This window comes from Hypanus sabinus, chromosome 1, assembly GCF_030144855.1.
Source record: "Hypanus sabinus isolate sHypSab1 chromosome 1, sHypSab1.hap1, whole genome shotgun sequence".
Lineage (NCBI taxonomy): Eukaryota > Metazoa > Chordata > Chondrichthyes > Myliobatiformes > Dasyatidae > Hypanus > Hypanus sabinus.
In genome coordinates, this window is record NC_082706.1 from 166,070,069 (window position 1) to 166,088,200 (window position 18,132).

Sequence of the window (18,132 nt, forward strand, 5' to 3'; positions counted from 1 at the left end):
GGATCTTTTTCTGGTTGGCTGCCAATGACTAGTGGTGTTCTGCAGGAGTCGATGTTGGGATCATTTCTTTTTATGCTGTATATAAATGATTTAGATGACGGACTAGATGGCTTTGTTGCCAAATTTGCAGATGATATGAAGATTGGTGGAGGGGCAGGTAGTGTTGAGGAAACAGGTAGGATGCAGAAGGACTTAGATTAGGAGAATGGGCAAGAAAGTGGCAAATGAAATATAATGTTGGAAAATGAATAATCATGCACTTTGGTAGTCGAAATAAATGTGCAGGCTATTGTCTAAATAGGGAGAAAATCCAAAAATCTGAAATGCAGAGGGACTTGGGAGTCCTTGTGCAGAACACCCTAAGGGTTAACTTGCAGGTTGAGTTGGTGGCGAGGAAGGCAAATGCCATGATAGCATTCATTTCAAGAGGTCTAGAGTACAAGAGCAGGGATGGGATGCTGAGACTCTATAAGGTACTGGTGAGGCCTCATCTTGAGTATTGTGAACAGTTCTGGGCCTCTCATCTGAAAAAAGATGTGCTGGCATTGGAGAAGGGCCAGAGGAGATTCACAAGGGTGATTCCAGGATTGAGCAGGTCATCATACGAAGCACGTTTATGGCTCTGGGTCTGTACTCGCTGGAATTCAAAAGGATGAAGGGGGATCTCATTGAAACCTTTCAAACGTTGAAAGGCCTAGACAGAGTAGATGCGGAAAGGATATTTCCCATGTTGGGAGAGTCTAGGACAAGGGGGCACAGCCTCTGGATAGAGAGGTGCCCTTTCTTAACAGAGATGTAGAGAAATTTCTTTAGCCAAAGGGTGGTGAATTTGTGGAATTTGTTGCCACATGCAGCTGTGGAGGCCAGGTTGTTGCGTGTACTTAAGGTAGAGATTGACAGGTTCTTGATTGAACATGGCATCAAAGGTTATAGGGAGAAGGCCAGGAACTGGGGTTGAGGAGGAGAAAAAAAAAGGATCAACCATGATTGAATGGCAGAGCTGACTCGATGGGCCGGATGGTCTAATTCTGCTCCTATGTCTTATGGTCTAAAATGATAACAATCATCTCAGATGTGAATACTGATACTGTCTGACCTTTTAATAGTAACCTGAAACTTTGGCACAAAAACACCTGAACAATCTGACACTGGATCTTTTGAACTATCTATGCAGATATGTAAGATGCCATAATATCTCCCTTGCATATATTTCTGAATTTCATCCCATTGACATACAAACATTCTTCATTTTGATATTTTCTTGAAAACTTATGGAGTATCAACTACAGGCAAAGGGAAAAACCACGGATGAGTGACAGAAAGGGGCACTCGTGTTCCATAATTCACATTAAGCAACCCAAGATTTCGTCACTATTCATTTCCCATCCATTAGTCATAATTGGAATGATATCAGAAACAGGTCCACATTCAAAACTCAACAAAAACTTAAAACTCTTCCTTCTTTTATTTAACTTTTGTCTACTGCCTTCATCACTAGATGACAAGTGATTGCAATCCTCAAACAGCTGCTTATTTTTCCATTTCACAGAAACTTGCCATTTCCCTTCCACCAGACCCTATTTCCCAATACCTTCTCCTGTTCTCTACCTGTCTTCTCTATTACTTCCTGCCATCGCTATATCCATTCCTGACTGAGAACAACTCTCAACAGTAGGCTCAGTCCTTTGCTCCAACCAACTCCCTGAGCGAGCTGCCAACTTCAAAGCAGTCAAAAAACATACTTTCTGCTTTGTCATCTTGTGAAGTTTAATGGTGGTTGGCAGACAAGCACAAGATGCAATACTACTGCCTATAGAGTTGGAGTATGGAGCATGGAGCAAAGAGAAAGGAAATACATCCACTAAGTTCTCCCTACAGGCAAAGAGAACAACCATGGAGGAGTGACAGAAAAGTGAACACTGGGACCATAGTCCACATTAAACAACCCAAGATTTCATTTCCCATCCACCCAGCACTGACGACCTTAAAAATACAGTGCTCCCAAGATTCTATTAATGTTGCCAATGTTGGATGAGCTACTTGAAGTCCTCTTATGTTAACCCAATAAACCATTGCTAACTGTAACCTTTAAGTTATACAGGTACTACACCCACCGTTACCAGTAATGCCAGATTTGGGGATGATTTAATAGCACCACAACATAATCTCAATGCTTGATCTTGAAGTTTATCCAGAGGCCTTAAGAATGCTAGTGAAGCTGACCCATAAGCAATACACTCATAATCAAAGACAGATCTGATTAAAGCGATATACATTTGTTTATGTGTGCTCCTACTCACACCCCGAGAAACGTCTGAGAATATAAGGACTTCCATTTTACACTTTTCCAGATTTTTATTCACATGCACCTTCCATGTTAGCCCTTTATACTGTACATCCACATACCTAGAATCTCTACCACTGACCCTTCCCGTAAGAGTTTTACCATATAATTTGGGATTAATCGTGGGTGCAATTTCCTTTTAGAAAAACAAATGACTTGAGTCTTTGCAACAGAAAATTTAAACCCCCACTGACATCCCCATTCCACTGCTTCATTAACAGCTGCCTGCATTTTCCTAACTATATAACTTATATTCCTGCCTTTCTTCCACAATACACTATTACCAGCATATAATGATTTGGAAATATCTGAGCCAAAATTTAAGAAAATATCATTAATTATAATATTAAACAGGGATGGGCTACACTTACTCCCCTGTGGAGTCCCATTCTTCATCTTGTACTTGTTAGTGAATGTTATTCCCACCCTAATTTGTATCATCCTATCAAATAAAAAATCTTGAGTCTACTTGAACATTCTACGAGCTATTCCCAGTTTAAGCAGTAATCCTTGTGTCCAGAAAATATCATGAGTTTTCTCTACATCTGAGAAAACTGCCACCACAGATTCTTTATTAAATTAGGCCTTATGAATATCAGATTCCAAACTTAACACTAAGTCCAGGTTATGCTCCCTTTACAAAATCCAGTTTGGTATACAGCAAAATTTTCACAACTTTCCATTCATTCCATTATCTTAGATACATGTGAAGTTGGTGAATCAGGTCTATATCTGAAAGGATCTGATTGCTCCTCGATATAGGTATAAACAAACTGTTAATTTCCAAGAAGCAGGAAGTTGTCCATCAACACATATTGTATTAAAGAATTTCAAAGACAATGCAAGTTTCGAAATCGCATAACTGTGTAAACATAACAAATATAATCTTTCCAGGTTAACATCTGACCAGCATCAATAATACCCCTTTTAAGTTCAGGCAATATGAACTCAACACTCTAAGCAGAACTAGAACATTATTTTTACCTCTGCAAGCTGAGGATTGCTTGCCAAAGCAGTTTCTCTACAAGACCTCTCTTATTTACTTAAAATGGCTGAACTATGCACACTGACATACATTTTTGCTCATAATTGTGCTTTCTCAGAGTCAATAGCTGCAACTTTCTGCCCACCATAAAAATGGTAATATACCAAATTTTCTAACTCCCATTTTCTGTATCATACCCCCAAGCTTCCCTTACCTAGATCTGTTTCCCTATGTTACCACAGTACATTCTCCAATGCATTTTCTTTGCCCTTCTGACCACTTTTCTAACTATAGCTCAGGGTGTTATATATTGTATGAAAGATGAATAGGAGCAACACTACTTAACTTTCCTAAAAAGCTTCATTCTGCTCCTTCACAGCATTTTCATCCACCAGGGAACATCTTTCCTTTTATTTTCTCCCAACAATCTGGGAATTGATTGTTCAGCTATTGAGTTAAATATAAAGCACAAGGAATTATTATTCAACTTCATATCCTTCAAAACCAAATGATGAGGAAATGTAATTTCACATAAGTTATCTACTACATCCCACTTTGCCTTTATAAAATTCCATCTGGGGAAATGAGAAGCTTTCCCCTGATATACATCTGTTCCCATTGTACAAATAATGGGGAAATGATCACTGCCCACTGTTGTATCATTATACACTTAGCAGTTACACACAATTGTTCTGTCCTCAGATACCAGTGTAAGGTCCAAAACAAAATCAGTGTTGTTAAATAGATTTTTCATTGTACCCCTACCATCACTCAAGCACACCAAACACTTCACTTACGGAAAATTTTCCACTACCATTCCATTACCATCTGTGCTACTACAACCCCCACATAGCACTATGAGCATTTAAATCCCGACACCATATAACTTTATTTTTCCCAGTTCTATGTACTTTTCAATATATCAGATGTTAACCTATCATGAAGATAAATATTAACTGTACTTTATTCTTTTTCCAAATTTCAACCACAACTGACTCATAAGCAACCCCAATCTCCATTACCCTGTGTTATCCCATTTTTTGAAGTAGCTACTCCTGCTCCATTACTCATCTTTCAATTGCACCTTATATCAACATAGCCTCGTATCTAAAAACTTGGGCTTTTAAATAAATCTCCTGTACACAAATAATATCAGGTTTATTTAGTAAATCTTCAAAAAAAAATCCTAAACTCTTGATCATTAGCTACCCACTTCTAGGATTCAATTGTAAGATTAGAAAAACTATTAGTAACCCTCCTTTGAAGTCTGAACATTATTCATGCCTCTTTGCAAGGCATCACTAATAACTTAAAGAGTCAAGTCTTTTATCTCTAGATGTTTATTTTCTGCAGCTGTTAATATAGTTTTAAGTATTTTTGTCCTACTTTTAGTTTGTGCTGTACATTTTAGAACATTTTAGAACATCTGCCATGAATGTGACCCCCTTTAAGTTTACCAACAATCAGCAAAGCCTTTGCTATACATTCATGCACTTTATAACGTCTTTAAACTATCTGAATTCTGGATATTAATAGGTCCTATTGACACTGTCTTCTGATCTTTCGCAGAGCCTCAGCATATGATATGCCTATTTCCATCCACACAGGCTGCACTTCCATGGCTTTCTTATATACAGGACACCCTGGATAAGCAGAGCTATGTTCTCCTCCAAATTTTCTTCAATTTAACCCTTCTCCACAATGGCCATAAGCATGTTTTCCACCACATCTACCACACTGCTTTTTACCCTCACAAAACCAAACTTCTGGCATTGAAAACATCTTGGAGGGGCAGCACCTAGATTCGAGCCATATTACCTAAATTAACTCTATCCGTCAACTTTTTTTAAAACCATCAAATTTAATCAACACTGATAAGCTATCTGCTCTAACTCCATTAGGAAACCCTTTTAAATGTTTAGTGTCCACAACTTTTACTGTCATTAAATCATATAACCTAAATTAACCTTTTTTTACATCAAAACTTATCAGTGTTGATTAAATAACTGTTCTAACTCCATTAGGAAACCTTCTTAAATATCCAGGGTCCACAACTTTTACTACTACTAAATCAGTTTTAAATTGGTCAATGGATACATCTAGAGTACTCCAGAGATTACTTCCAAAGCATTGTCATTCAATTTAATTTCTTAGTGCTTCTTTCCTTCCTCCCACAGCTTTTAACCCCAAAGCTTCCTCACATTGCTTACTATCTTTACAAAACACCAAGAGTGTTCCAGCTCTTAAAGGTTTTGAGCCTACAATATCTCCCAATGCCTTTTTCAAATCATTAGATAAGTTGGATTACTGTCAGAAACAGGTCCACATTCAAAACCCAATAAAATCATAAATCATTCCTTCTTCCTTTGATTTAAAGCTGCTCTATTGCCTTCATCGCTGGACGATAAACCAGTAGAATCCTCAATGGGCTGCTTACACTAGACAAAGATTTTCCTTCCTGAATACTCGTGGGTGTATCTTATGGATTTTGGGCTATTAATCATGAAAATCATAATCAAATTCCCCTAACCCACGCCATTTTTAAAATAATCTTTATTTGTTACTTTAATTCATTATTCCAGTCAATTAAGATGCTGCCCACAATGGAAACTGAAAATTTTTCAATCTTGTCCAGGCATGCCAAGGCAGGGCAGATGCTGCATGGCAAGATGATTTTTAGAAAGGCTACAAAAGCATTAAGCACACTCTATTCTGTGCATTGTATTTACATATCAGCTTGTCATCACGTTGATGCGCAAGCTCTACACACATAGCATATTGTGTGTATTCATTATAATAACATTGTATTTCCAGGAGTACTTGTGATAGCAAAATGTCTCACTAATGATACAACAGGAGCAATACTGCGTTATATTTGCGGCAAGTATATGCTTAAATCCCAAGACTGAGCTTTCTTATTAAGAAAGCCTATGAGCACTACTTTGGGTGTAAAATTGGTGACCAAGACAAAGACTGGGCTCCTCACATTTGCTGCACAACATACGCTATCAATTTTAGAGCTTGTCTCTGAGACACGCTGAAGTCAATGACGTTCACTGTCGCGATTATATGGAGAGCGCAGACTGCTGCTACTTCTGTCTGACTAGTGCAAGGGTCGGCAACCCGCGGCTCTGGAGCCGCATGTGACTCTTTGATCTCTGTGCTGCGGCTCCCCGTAGGTTGTTAGTTTTTGAAATGTAATTCGAAATTTGAAGATTATGGTGATCTTGTACAATCTAAAAACGTTGTGGAGACCCCATTTCCTGGCACATCCAAACCGGCTCACAATTAGCCACCGTTCTGGCTAAGGGAGATAGCCTACGGGGGTTTGTGAGTACGTGTCTTTTGGAGCATCTGCACCCACGGGGACGGGTTGAGGGAGGCTTTAAATCAAGGCTGTTTAGTTCGAATAAAGTTACCTTTGACTGCAGTGTCTTTATTTTAGCGCTGCGTGTAGCGCTACACCGCTACAACGTGTTTTTTTATCGCTATTAATATACATCACCACTGCCAATGCCTGACACCCGCCAGTGTGCGCTTTCTTTTAATTCTTCGATCCAAGGTAGGCTACCTATGGAGTAACCTTCAACCCAACGTCTTTTTTTCGGAGTTCAAAATGTTTTTGTTGCATGCAGAAATGTAATTTCGTTTTCTCTGCAGGAGTTCATCAATTTCATAAACGCAACACATTATAGTTTGTTTATACATAGCATAAAGGCAAAAAAACCGTTATATGCAGTGTTATTTCATTTTAAATGTCAAATGGGTTTTGTGGCTCCCAGTGTTTTCTTTTCTGTGGGAAATGGGTCCATATTGGCTCTTTCAGTGGTAAACTTTGCCGACCCCTGGACTAGTGTGTCAGGTTTCTCTACCAAAAACAAGAACGCTTGGATCTCCCTTCAGCCAAGAGACCTTAGCCGCATGGAACGTGGGATCTAGAGGAAGCAGACGAAGATGCCACGATGCACAAGCCAAGAATGGAAACCCACACTGATGCTAATACAGTTTTCGAACCCTTTATGTCAAGTAAGCCTCATCTGATAACTCAGTCTGAGTTAATACTGTGACAGGCCAATTAGTGGGAATGCCATACTAGATCTAGTATTAGGTAACGAACCAGGTCAGGTGACAGATCTCTCAGTGGGTGAGCATCTGGGGGACAGTGACCACCACTCACTGGCCTTTAGCATAATCATGGAAAAGGATAGAATCAGAGAGGACAGGAAAATTTTTAATTGGGGAAGGGCAAATTATGAGGCTATAAGTCTAGAACTTGTGGGTGATATGAATTGGTATGATGTTTTTGCAGGGAAATGTACTATGGACATGTGGTTGATGTTTAAGGATCTCTTGCAAGATGTTAGGGATAAATTTGTCCCCGTGAGGTAGATAAAAAATGGTAGGGTGAAGGAACCATGGGTGACAAGTAAGGTGGAAAATCTAGTCAGGTGGAAGAAGGCAGCATTAATGAGGTTTAGGAAGTAAGGAACAGATGGGTCTATTGAGGAAAATAGGGTAGCGAGAAAGGAGCTTAAGAAGGGGCTGAGAAGAGCAAGAAGGGGTCATGAGAAGGCCTTGGTGAGTAGGGTAAAGGAAAACCCCAGGGCATTTTTCAATTATGTGAAGAACAAAAGGATGACAGGAGTGAAGGTAGGACAGATTAGAGATAAAAGTGGGAAGATGTACCTGGAGGCTGTGGAAGTGAGTGAGGTCCTCAATGAATACTTCTCTTCAGTACTCACCAATGAGAGGGAACTTCATGACAGTGAGGACAATATGAGTGAGGTTGATATTCTGGAGCGTGTAGATATTAAGGGAGAGGAGGTGTTGGAGTTGTTAAAATACATTATGACGGATAAGTCCGTGGGGCCTGATGGAATATTCTCCAGGCTACTCTACGAGGCGACGGAAGAGATTGCTGAGCCTCTGGCTAGGATCTTTATGTCCTCGTTGTCCACGGGAATGGTATCAGAGGATTGGTGGGAGGCGAATGTTGTCCCCTTGTTCAAAAAAGGTAGTAGGGATAGTCTGGGTATTTATAGACCAGTGAGCCTTACATCTGTGGTGGGAAAGCTGTTGGAAAAGATTCTTAGAAATAGGATCTATGGACATTTAGAGAATCATGGTCTGATTAGGAACAGTCAGCATGTCTTTGCGAAGGGCAGATCGTGCCTAACAAGCCTGATAGATTTCTTTGAGGAGGTGACCAGGCATATAGATGAGGGTAGTGCAGTGGATGTGATCTACATGGATTTTAGTAAGGTATTTGACAAGGTACCACATGGTAGTCTTATTCAGAAAGTCAGAAGGCATGGGATCCAGGGAAGTTTGGCCAGGTGGATTCAAAATTGGCTTGCCTGCAGAAGGCAGAGGGTCATGGTGGAGGGAGTACATTCAGATTGGAGGGTTATGACTAGAGGTTTCCCACAAGGATCTGTTCTGGGAGCTCTACTTTCCCTGATTTTTATTAACAACCTGGATATGGGGGTAGAAGGGTGGGTTGGTAACTTTGCAGACAACACAAAAGTTGGTGGTGTTGTAGATAGTGTAGAGGATTGTTGAAGATGGCATAGAGACATTGATAGGATGCAGAAGTGGGCTGAGAAGTGGCAGATGGAGTTCAACCCAGAGAAGTGAGGTGGTACACTTTGGAAGGACAAACTCCAAGGCAGAGTACAAAGTAAATGGCAGGATACTTGGTAGTGTGGAGGAGCAGAGGGATCTCGGGGTACATGTCCACGGATCCCTGAAAGTTGCCTCACAGGTAGATAGGGTAGTTAAGAAAGCTTATGGGGTGTTAGCTTTCATAAGTCAGGGGGATAGAGTTTAAGAGTTGCGATGCAATGATGCAGCTCTATAAAACTCTGGTTAGGCTACACTTGGAGTACTGTGTCCAGTTCTGGTCACCTCACTATAGGAAGGATGTGGAAGCATTGGAAAGGGTACAGAGGAGATTTACCAGGATGCTGCCTGGTTTAGAGAGTATGGATTATGATCAGAGATTAAGGGAGCTAGGGCTTTACTCTCTGGAGAGGAGGACGAGAGGAGACATGATAGAGGTGTACAAGATATTAAGAGGAATAGACAGAATGGCTAGCCAGCACCTCTTCCCCAGGGCACCATTGCTCAGAACAAGAGGACATGGCTAAGGTAAGGGGAGGGAAGTTCAAGGGGGATATTAGAGGGTTTTTCCACTCAGAGTGGTTGGTGCATGGAATGCACTGCCCGAGTCAGTGATGGAGGCAGATACACTAGTGAAGTTTAAGAGACTACTAGACAGGTATATGGAGGAATTTAAGGTGGGGGGTTACATGGGAGGCAGGGTTTGAGGATCAGCACAACATTGTGGGCTGAAGGGCCTGTAATGTGCTGCACTATTCTATGTTCTAAATGCCCTGGTCAGAGAATTGGTTTTGTCAAAGGCAAAAACAGAATTACTGGGTTCAACACTGCAAGGATGAATCTACTGCCACCAGGCTCAAAATTTTCCGTGAAGCATTTCAATACTTGAGACAGATGTTTTCCAGAACAACTTGTGCCAAGATTAGGGCAGGCATTTTTGTTGGTCCACAAATCAAACAGATCATCTATGACAGGCAATTCGAAAAGCTTCTAGTGGAACTAGAGAAAATCCGCATAGGAGTCAATCAAGAATGTTGAAATTTTTCTTGGCAACGACAGAGCTCCAAACTACGTGCAGCAGGTTGCCAACATGCTTCAAGCATACAAAACCATGAAATGCAACTTGTCACTAAAGGTTCATTTTCTGCATTCTCGCTTAGGCTTCTTCCCCGCAAATCTTGGCGCTGTCAATGACGAGCGTGGTGAAAGGTTTCACCAGGATATTGCTGGCCGGGTCGTGGAGAAACGGTATCAGGGCAACTGGGATCCATCAATGCTGGCTGATTATCATTTGACACTTAAACGAGAAGCCCCAGACACCAAGTACAAACAAAAATCATCATCGTAACTGTGAACTATGTGCCTGTCTGGACACGCCCCCCCCCCCCCCCCCGCTGACTACTCCTGTGGCTCCTCCCACAGACCCCAGTATAAAGGCGATTGGGGGCACTACTCCTCCCTCAGTCTCCAGGATGTTGTGTGATGGTCTTTTGCAACTGATAAAAGCCTATCATTTACCTCCCGTCTCCGAGAGTTATTGATGGTGCATCAGTAACATTATACAATTAAACGCATTATATCAAACATAGGTTAATTTCTTGTTTCTCCAAAGTCCTGCATGATACAAGTAATCTGAAATTAAATTTATTTAAGCTGCAGGCGATCTATCATAACCCAAAAAAAAAATTCTGAGGAAGCAACACTTGTGGAAAAAATGCCGCCCAGTGTTATTTTTCTGTTTTCCAGAAACCTGCCATGTGCCTTCTGCCATACAACTGCGATTACCCAATACCACCTCCCGTTCGCTACCTCCGTCTTCTCTGTCGCTTCCAGCCATCTCTAACCGCTTTCCTGCCTGAGGGGAAATTCCCAGCAACAGGCTCCGTCCATTATCCAGCTCCTGTGATCGCACCTCGACCATACTTCTACTAAATCAGGTTCTTTAAATACTGGAGGTGGTCGGAACTGTCCAGAATTGACTCCTAACTGCAGCGCAGTTTAAATGGTGGGAACTCAATAAAGTAAGCGGCAGGTGCTTGTATTTAGTGTCGCTCGTTAATTACACCGTTGAGCTCCAATTTATGCCAACAAGGTTAAACCAGACGCTGGACTAAAAGGCATTCGAAACACGCCTGACATGAAAAAAAAAGTAACCGTCCACGATTCACTGAAAAGCTCACGAAGTGCCCGGTCCAATTTCCCGATGGGCGCAATTTAAGCCGGAACTGATCGTCAGCAAGACGTTCAAATGGCGCTATATGATTTGCGTTGATCGGTCCGATTTTCAGGTTAATGTGGGCGACTCCTAGTGGAACAGCTTCAAGTAACAACCTATCTGGCATTTGTAGTGTTGGGGCATTCATTAGTTACCTACAGATGGAGTAATGCCAGTTAAGTTGCAGTTCAGAGCAGTTGTCTGTTATTCCAATTACTACTATTTTTGCCTTATATTTCCCCGAAAGTATGACATTTTCAAATGCCACTTAACAATCAATCTAGATTAACCGTTTCTTTTCCTAGTTAATTTGACTTTGCGATAAAATGGGTTACAGTGCCATAAGATACTATCGCTATATCGCGCGAGGGTATTGTACTGAGATGCGACAGGTCTCGGCTCTGTACTGTTGAATTCTAAATCCCAGCGCTGAGTGGCGGTGTCACATCACTTAGGCTCTCGTTCTCCGCAGCCTCAGCCATCTCATTCACTGAAGTCTTGCTGATTCACTGCTTCGTGCAGTCACAAAAGGGGGTGGGGAAATCACAGGCAACATTCACACAAGCGCGGAAAAGATCCGGTAAATGCAGCGCCAGTCGCACCTTTCAGGCGGTCATCAAGCTATGGAGAAAGAAAAGTTATAGGACCCCCCGCCCTCCCCCCTCCTCGGCTGCATTTGGCCATCTGGCGCAGCTTCGCTAGTCCGGGGTCTGCCTCCTCGCCCGCCTTGCACTAGGGACTGCGTTGAAGAAATGTAACAGAGCTTTTCACTCCACGAACATTGTCCTGGGTTTCTTGGAACCCACGGCTGGACAGAGGACCCTCTGTTGCCATGCTGTAACCACAGCTGGGGGAGGCTGTGCAGTAAGTTGTCGGTGAGCGGGGATGGACCTCGGCAGCGTGAGGGGAGCCAGGTGTAGAAACCACTAGACCACAATCAGATCTAGGTACGGGTTGGAGGACTCCCCGGGACTCCGAGGAAGAGTGGCCGGCGCGAACAGAAAGAGGAACACTTGTTACCCACGCATCAGGTGAGATATTTTTGTGTTGGAATCGTTTCAGTGGGTTGCGCCGTTTACGTCTGTCTGTCTGTAAGGCAAGAATTATAATTGCCTGGAATTGGGTCCCTTACAAAGATGTTTTCCTGGTTCGTCATTGATTCGCTGGGCTGCAGCTTCTCCGTTTGTGGTGGAAATGCCTTTACTCTAAGCGATCGGCATTCGCCGGTTAAACTGGGGCAGCCTTCATTACGCTTTGGCTTAAAACTCCCTCATTTTTGTGACTGTGGTAGTGGCTGGTTGCTAGCAAGTCAGAGTACTTTATTTTCTAAATGCCGTACTATAGGTTTAAAGGGAATCTTGGAAGGTAACGCAGCACTCATGAATTTCAAACTTTTTAATAGGAAGAGAAGGGTTGCAGTAAAATTTTAATGACATGCACCCCACTCTGAGATTCCAGTCTCTTTTGAAGTAAAACGCCAGTAGCAAGGACCAGTTTCCTGATGTTCAGATGCTCGTGATCTTGTTCGAAGTGGGTTAACGGCTGACAACCACTTCCTCAAAGGGGAGAGGGCATATAAAGTCGGTGATGTTTGTCTTAAGTTTGTGTCTTTTAAGATTGAGAGTAATTTTGTTTTAGCTTTCGAGCCGCACCAGTTTAAATCCTATTACAGCATTAGTGAGTCCCGGCGGCATCGCTGTGCGAGCGTGGCCGGCTCCGGCGCATTTGGGTTGGCATGGCATTCACCGATGGAGGTTATGTATATTTTCAATTTGTTCACCTCCAGTTTTAGTGAGAAATTGTCGTTCAGAGCAGGTTTAGTAGATTTCCACTAATCAGGGCGCCTCACTGAGAATCTGACTCGCACAGATTTGTGGCAGCCACGTTAATGACCTGACGAGGGACGCTGAATAATTCAGGAGGCTCTCGGCGTGAATAGGCAAAGGTGTCAAGAATAGTGAAAGGCAAAATGATGTCAGAGAAAGGAGTTTACTTCGGATTGAAGTCGACATCAGACTCGTTTCTTAACGTGCCTAATGTACTGCTGACCTACTGACATCTGTCAGTAATGGGAAGAGAAATATTGTGAGGGATCACCGCATTCCGCTTTACCTCCCGGACCTGAAGAACACAACTGTCAATAAAGGAAGATGGGAACACTGACACTGTTTTCAGTTTTCCTTCCATCTCCTCATTAATTTTGAAAAGTTAGCTCTTTTCTATTGCAAAGGTTGCAAGGAGGAAACAGCACGCCGGAAGTCTTTCTTTCCCGTTAATGATCCTAAGGCACATTTCGAAGGTGAGATGGGGCCAATGGGTAGCTGATGTAGAGCTTCACCGTTTCAAGAGGTTTCGCCCATAATGAGGCTCTCTTTTCCTGCACTGAGGGTTCGTCACGTTTTGTTTCTTTGCTGCGTGCCAGATTCACAGCTAACATCTGGAAAGCAACAAGGAACTACTTTCATCAAATGTCATCTGGGTTGTAACTCGTGATTGGTTACAATTCTCGATTAAATTTAGGCTAAGTAGGGCACGTGGTTATAATTGTACAGACAGCCCTGTTACAGAGCGGTGACAGGAACGCAGAGGATAATTTATTTAGATGATTGGTTGTTGGTCTGTTCGTCAACTCGATTTACCCACCGTATCTCTTGTGAGATGTCGCATCCCGATAAGAGATCTGAAGTCGCAATGAACTCAGTGCCCGCAGCGATTAGGAGAAGGAAATGCACGTTTCTGCTACTCCTTTTTGGAATGTCCTTCCTACTTACTCTCACACTCGAACTCGTTCTTGATTCCTCATTAGAAAAACAAGACTTCTGAACGAGACTTTCTGAATATATCGTTTTAAGCAGTGCCAGACATCTCTCTTCATTCTGAACGCAAAGTACGAACGGTAGCATCCCAATGCCTTCCCAATTAAAGTCTTCAAACTCCGATATCGTTGTGTCGGACGCACGCACGGGGACAGGCATTTGATTACTTTTGAAGGGCGTGTTAATCGCGCGCACGCATACTTGATAGATATGACAGTGGGCTGCATATACCCGTCATCTGGCGTGTTTCGATTCAGACGAAGCTGAACTGAAACACTCCAAGGTGCGTATTCAAAATTCAAAGCTGTGCACTCCGGGTGTCTGCTGGAGGCTCTGAGCACCGAATGATCCTTCCTTTCTCCGTCTTCAAAGCACACACGTCAGTATTGCGTTTAATGCTTTCATTACTAATTGTAACTTTACATTAAGGAAATACTCTGATATGCTTCTTGTACTCCAATTTGAGCACTCCTACTTTCCCAAGTTCATTGCCTATCCACTTAATCTAATCATATGCGCTCTGAACCGAAGGAATTTCTGTTCTAACCTTTGATGTTTCTCTTGAGTCTTAAATCTGACTTGACAGAGGGACTCAATTTACACCTTATTTGGAGCTTCAGTTTGGTTTCAAAATTCTATATGATAATTATGAGCAAGTGTGGGTGCATGTATTTCCCATCCATTAAAATTTAGTAATTATAAAGCATGTTGATGCAGCTAATCAAAATCTTTGCTTCGGTATTAGCACACATGAAACGTGTGACTTTTTTTCCTGTTGTGGTCATTAGTAGTTTAGTCACAAATTAACCTAAAGCATGATTTTATTTGTAAGTGTCTGCAGGAAATAATTTACAAATCATTAATTCACTTGGCAAAATATTCTGATACTGCAGCCCAACGTGGTTATTATTCACAAGTGAATAGCAAGGCAGCACGTATTAATGAGTTGCATGGAGAGATAATTTCACACACTCGTCTTTTCTGTCCTTGTTGAGTATTAGTTCTTATGCTGGAAATTGATATTCAGAACATTTAAACAAGTGATGACGGCAGATTTCCCAATCATTCAAGAACACCCTATGGTTTGACAAGGAAGGTGAAAATAGTCTTTTAAAGGTAGAGTGTACTTTTAAAGATGTGTGAGGGGAAGAACAAAATTATCTCTCTTCCCCCATTTCATCGCTACTACATTTATTAATTTTATCAGTCAGAAATGGAGTGAGATTGTACAAGGCCACACATGATTTTGATCTTGCTGTAATGTGGGAGAACAAGTTAATGCATTTTGTTGAGGATGCAAATACTTAATAATGTTACTAACATAAGAAATAGGAGCAGGAGTGGGAGTCTGCTCCACCATTCAGTAAGATCATGGGTGATCTGGCCATGGACCAATCTCTACCTACCTGCCCTTTCCCCATAACCCTTAATTCCCCTACTATGCAAAAGTCTATCCAACCTTGTCTTAAATATATTTACTGAGGTATCCTCCACTGCTTCATTGGGCAGAGAATTCCACAGATACCAAGGACAGAACCCAAGTGTTTTGGAAAGATCAAGATGTGGATAGGTAGTATGAAAGTGGGATTCGATTGAGAGATGAAGATATTATGGATAAGAGTTTGAGCCGTGGGGTAAAGCAAACAATGTGTAGACAGCAACAGTGAGTTTTGATGATAAGCTCACCCAGGGCCTGAATGACATTCATCATTGGGTGGGTAATGGTGATGTTTGGTGACTTTTATAGGACCCAGACATAATCTGACCAAATATGAAGTTGAAAAAGTTGTTCCTCATTTGCAAATTCATGTGAGACAGAAAAAAATCTGGCAATGCAGAAATGGCTATAGAAGGAGAAGTGCATTATTTATATAACACCTTTCAGATCCTTTTCAAAATGTTCCAGACTGCAGTCATTGTGGCAATGTAGGAAACAAAGTTTCTAATTTATGTCCAGGAATCGCTGTACACAGAACCTAGTGCATGATCCAAACTCTTTAAATGAGTGTAGTCACTTAATGTTTGATTTTTCAGATTAGTGCACTTGGACCTTTTTGCCCAAAGGAGAGTACAAAGCTTTAGTGCCTCAACTTCGAGACAACACCAGCACACCATTGCAATCTTCTGATAATGTTAGCCAAGATTTACATACAAGTTGCTTAAGATGATTTGGACATAAAATTCTTCAGCTCAAGAGGTGCTATTTAACTGAGTCACAGTTGGTGAATGAGTTGAGGTGATAATGGAAAGGTTACAATGGGTCTTCTCAGTATACCCATTAAACTAATTAATAGCCTACAAATAATATTTCCAAAAAGTAACATACAAACCAGGCACAGGAGAATTGGGTTGGTCCCTTGATAAGCTACAGAATGGCTGCAGTAGACTGGAAGCAAAGCCAATGCTGGGATGGTTTGAAGACAGTAGGACAAGTTGTTGGTTCTGCGAGCTGAGTCATTACGTTTGGGCAAAGAGAAAATGGCACTTAGAGAGAAACTGTATCCATGACAGTCAAAAAGAAAATTGCTTTAAGTATCTGTGACAAAACCAAGTACTTCCAGACCAAAATTTATATTCATTGGATTTAGGTCGAAACTGCTTGATCAAGAACTTTTAAGGGTAAGTATGCTAAAAATTGGATGGTAGCTGGAAAGTTAGAGCTGGAAATAGGTGGAAGTTTTGAAAAAAGAAGCAGTTTTTTTTGGGCAGTGGGACAGTGGGGGCTACTTGCTTGTCCAAACACTATTATTTACCACATTATGGAACAGTTAGACAGGGGCAGTTAATTGTCTGTTTAGTACCTGCGAAGCAAAAGCAAGGAATGGTAGAATGTCCAAAACACAAGGAAGCAAGTTTCACTTGGAATGGGTCTGATGGAAATGGCTTATGTTTGAAGCAAAATTGAGACTGTTCCCCCACCCATGCAATTTACACCCTCCACGTGTACGACTGGAAGAACGTAGCTAAGGTTTTCACAGAGGACTTTAGTTTTTTTCTTCTCAAATCATCTACAAAACTCTTTTAAGATGAGAGGTAATGCAAGGAAATAATCTTGCCTAAACAGAGCATTTGAATTAACCTCAAATATTTTTTGCCAGCAGGATGGAATATTTACTTTTCAGAAAAACCATTTAAGGATATTGATTATTTAAGTGATGTTTGACATGTCTGTATCAGACTCTTCTGCCTATTGTTTAATTGAGTTTATAGTGTGCGTGTGTGTGCAAAGTCTGCTTAAGATTGTTCGGTAGCCCAGACCACATCATTCAAACCAGCCTCTCTTCCATTGACTCTGTCTACATACCCCACCTTGGCGAAACAGCCAAGGACCCCTCCCACCCAGGTCTTCCTCTTCTTCTCCTCCCTCCCTCCCTGATGGCAGAGGCTACAAAAACTTGAGAACGTGTACCGTTAGGCTCAAGGACAGCTTTTGTCCTGCTGTTATCAGGCTCCAGAACAGACTGCTTGTATGCTAAATATAAACTTTTGATCTCTCTTAGTTTAGCTCGTCATGGCAATTGCACTCATTTTGCCTACCTGCACTGCACTTTCTCTATAATTGTTGCACCATATTCTGCACAATGGTATTCCTCATTTTTATTACCACAAGGTAAATTGTGGAATGATCTTTCTGGATAGCATACAGGCAAAAGCTTTTCACTTTCTCAATATACAGTGGCATGCAAACGTTTGGACACCCCTGGTCAAAATTTCTGTTACTGTGAATAGTTAAGTGAATAGAAGATGAACTGATCTCCAGAAGTCATAAAGTTAAAGATGTAATGTTCTTTTCAACATTTTAAGTAAGTTTAGTGTATTATTGTTGTTTTGTACAATTTTAGAGTGGGGAAAAAAAGGAAAGGAGCACCAGGCAAAAATTTGGGCACCCCAAGGGAGTTGCGATCTTGGATAACTTTTACCAAGGTCTCAGACCTTAATTAGATTGTTAGGGCTATGGCTTGTTCACAGTCATCATTTGGAAAGGCCAGGTGATGCAAATTTAAAAGCTTTATAAATACCCTGACTCCTCAAGCCTTGTCCCAACAATCAGCAGCCATGGGCTCCTCTAAACAGCTGCCTAGCACTCTGAAAATTAAAATAGATGATGCCCACAAAACAGGAGAAGGTTATAAGAAGATAGCAAAGCATT

General features: G+C 41.5%; 1 protein-coding gene across 4 annotated transcripts in view; it reads left to right on the plus strand.

Annotated features, from left to right (window-relative positions):
* Positions 1-11,511: 11,511 nt before the first annotated feature.
* The window catches only part of sntg1 (syntrophin, gamma 1), a 442,632-nt gene continuing 436,011 nt past the window's right edge, over positions 11,512-18,132 (plus strand). The window contains exon 1 of one of the 4 annotated variants that reach the window (XM_059980773.1): positions 11,512-12,197. Coding sequence is in view for 2 of the 4 variants with exons in the window: in XM_059980754.1 (XP_059836737.1) it covers positions 14,327-14,361 (35 nt within the window). In the remaining 2 variants the exon portion in view is untranslated. Of the gene's footprint in view, positions 12,198-14,272; positions 14,362-18,132 lie in introns of those variants that run through there. The other 3 variants (XM_059980783.1, XM_059980754.1, XM_059980764.1) reach the window with 3 other exon arrangements.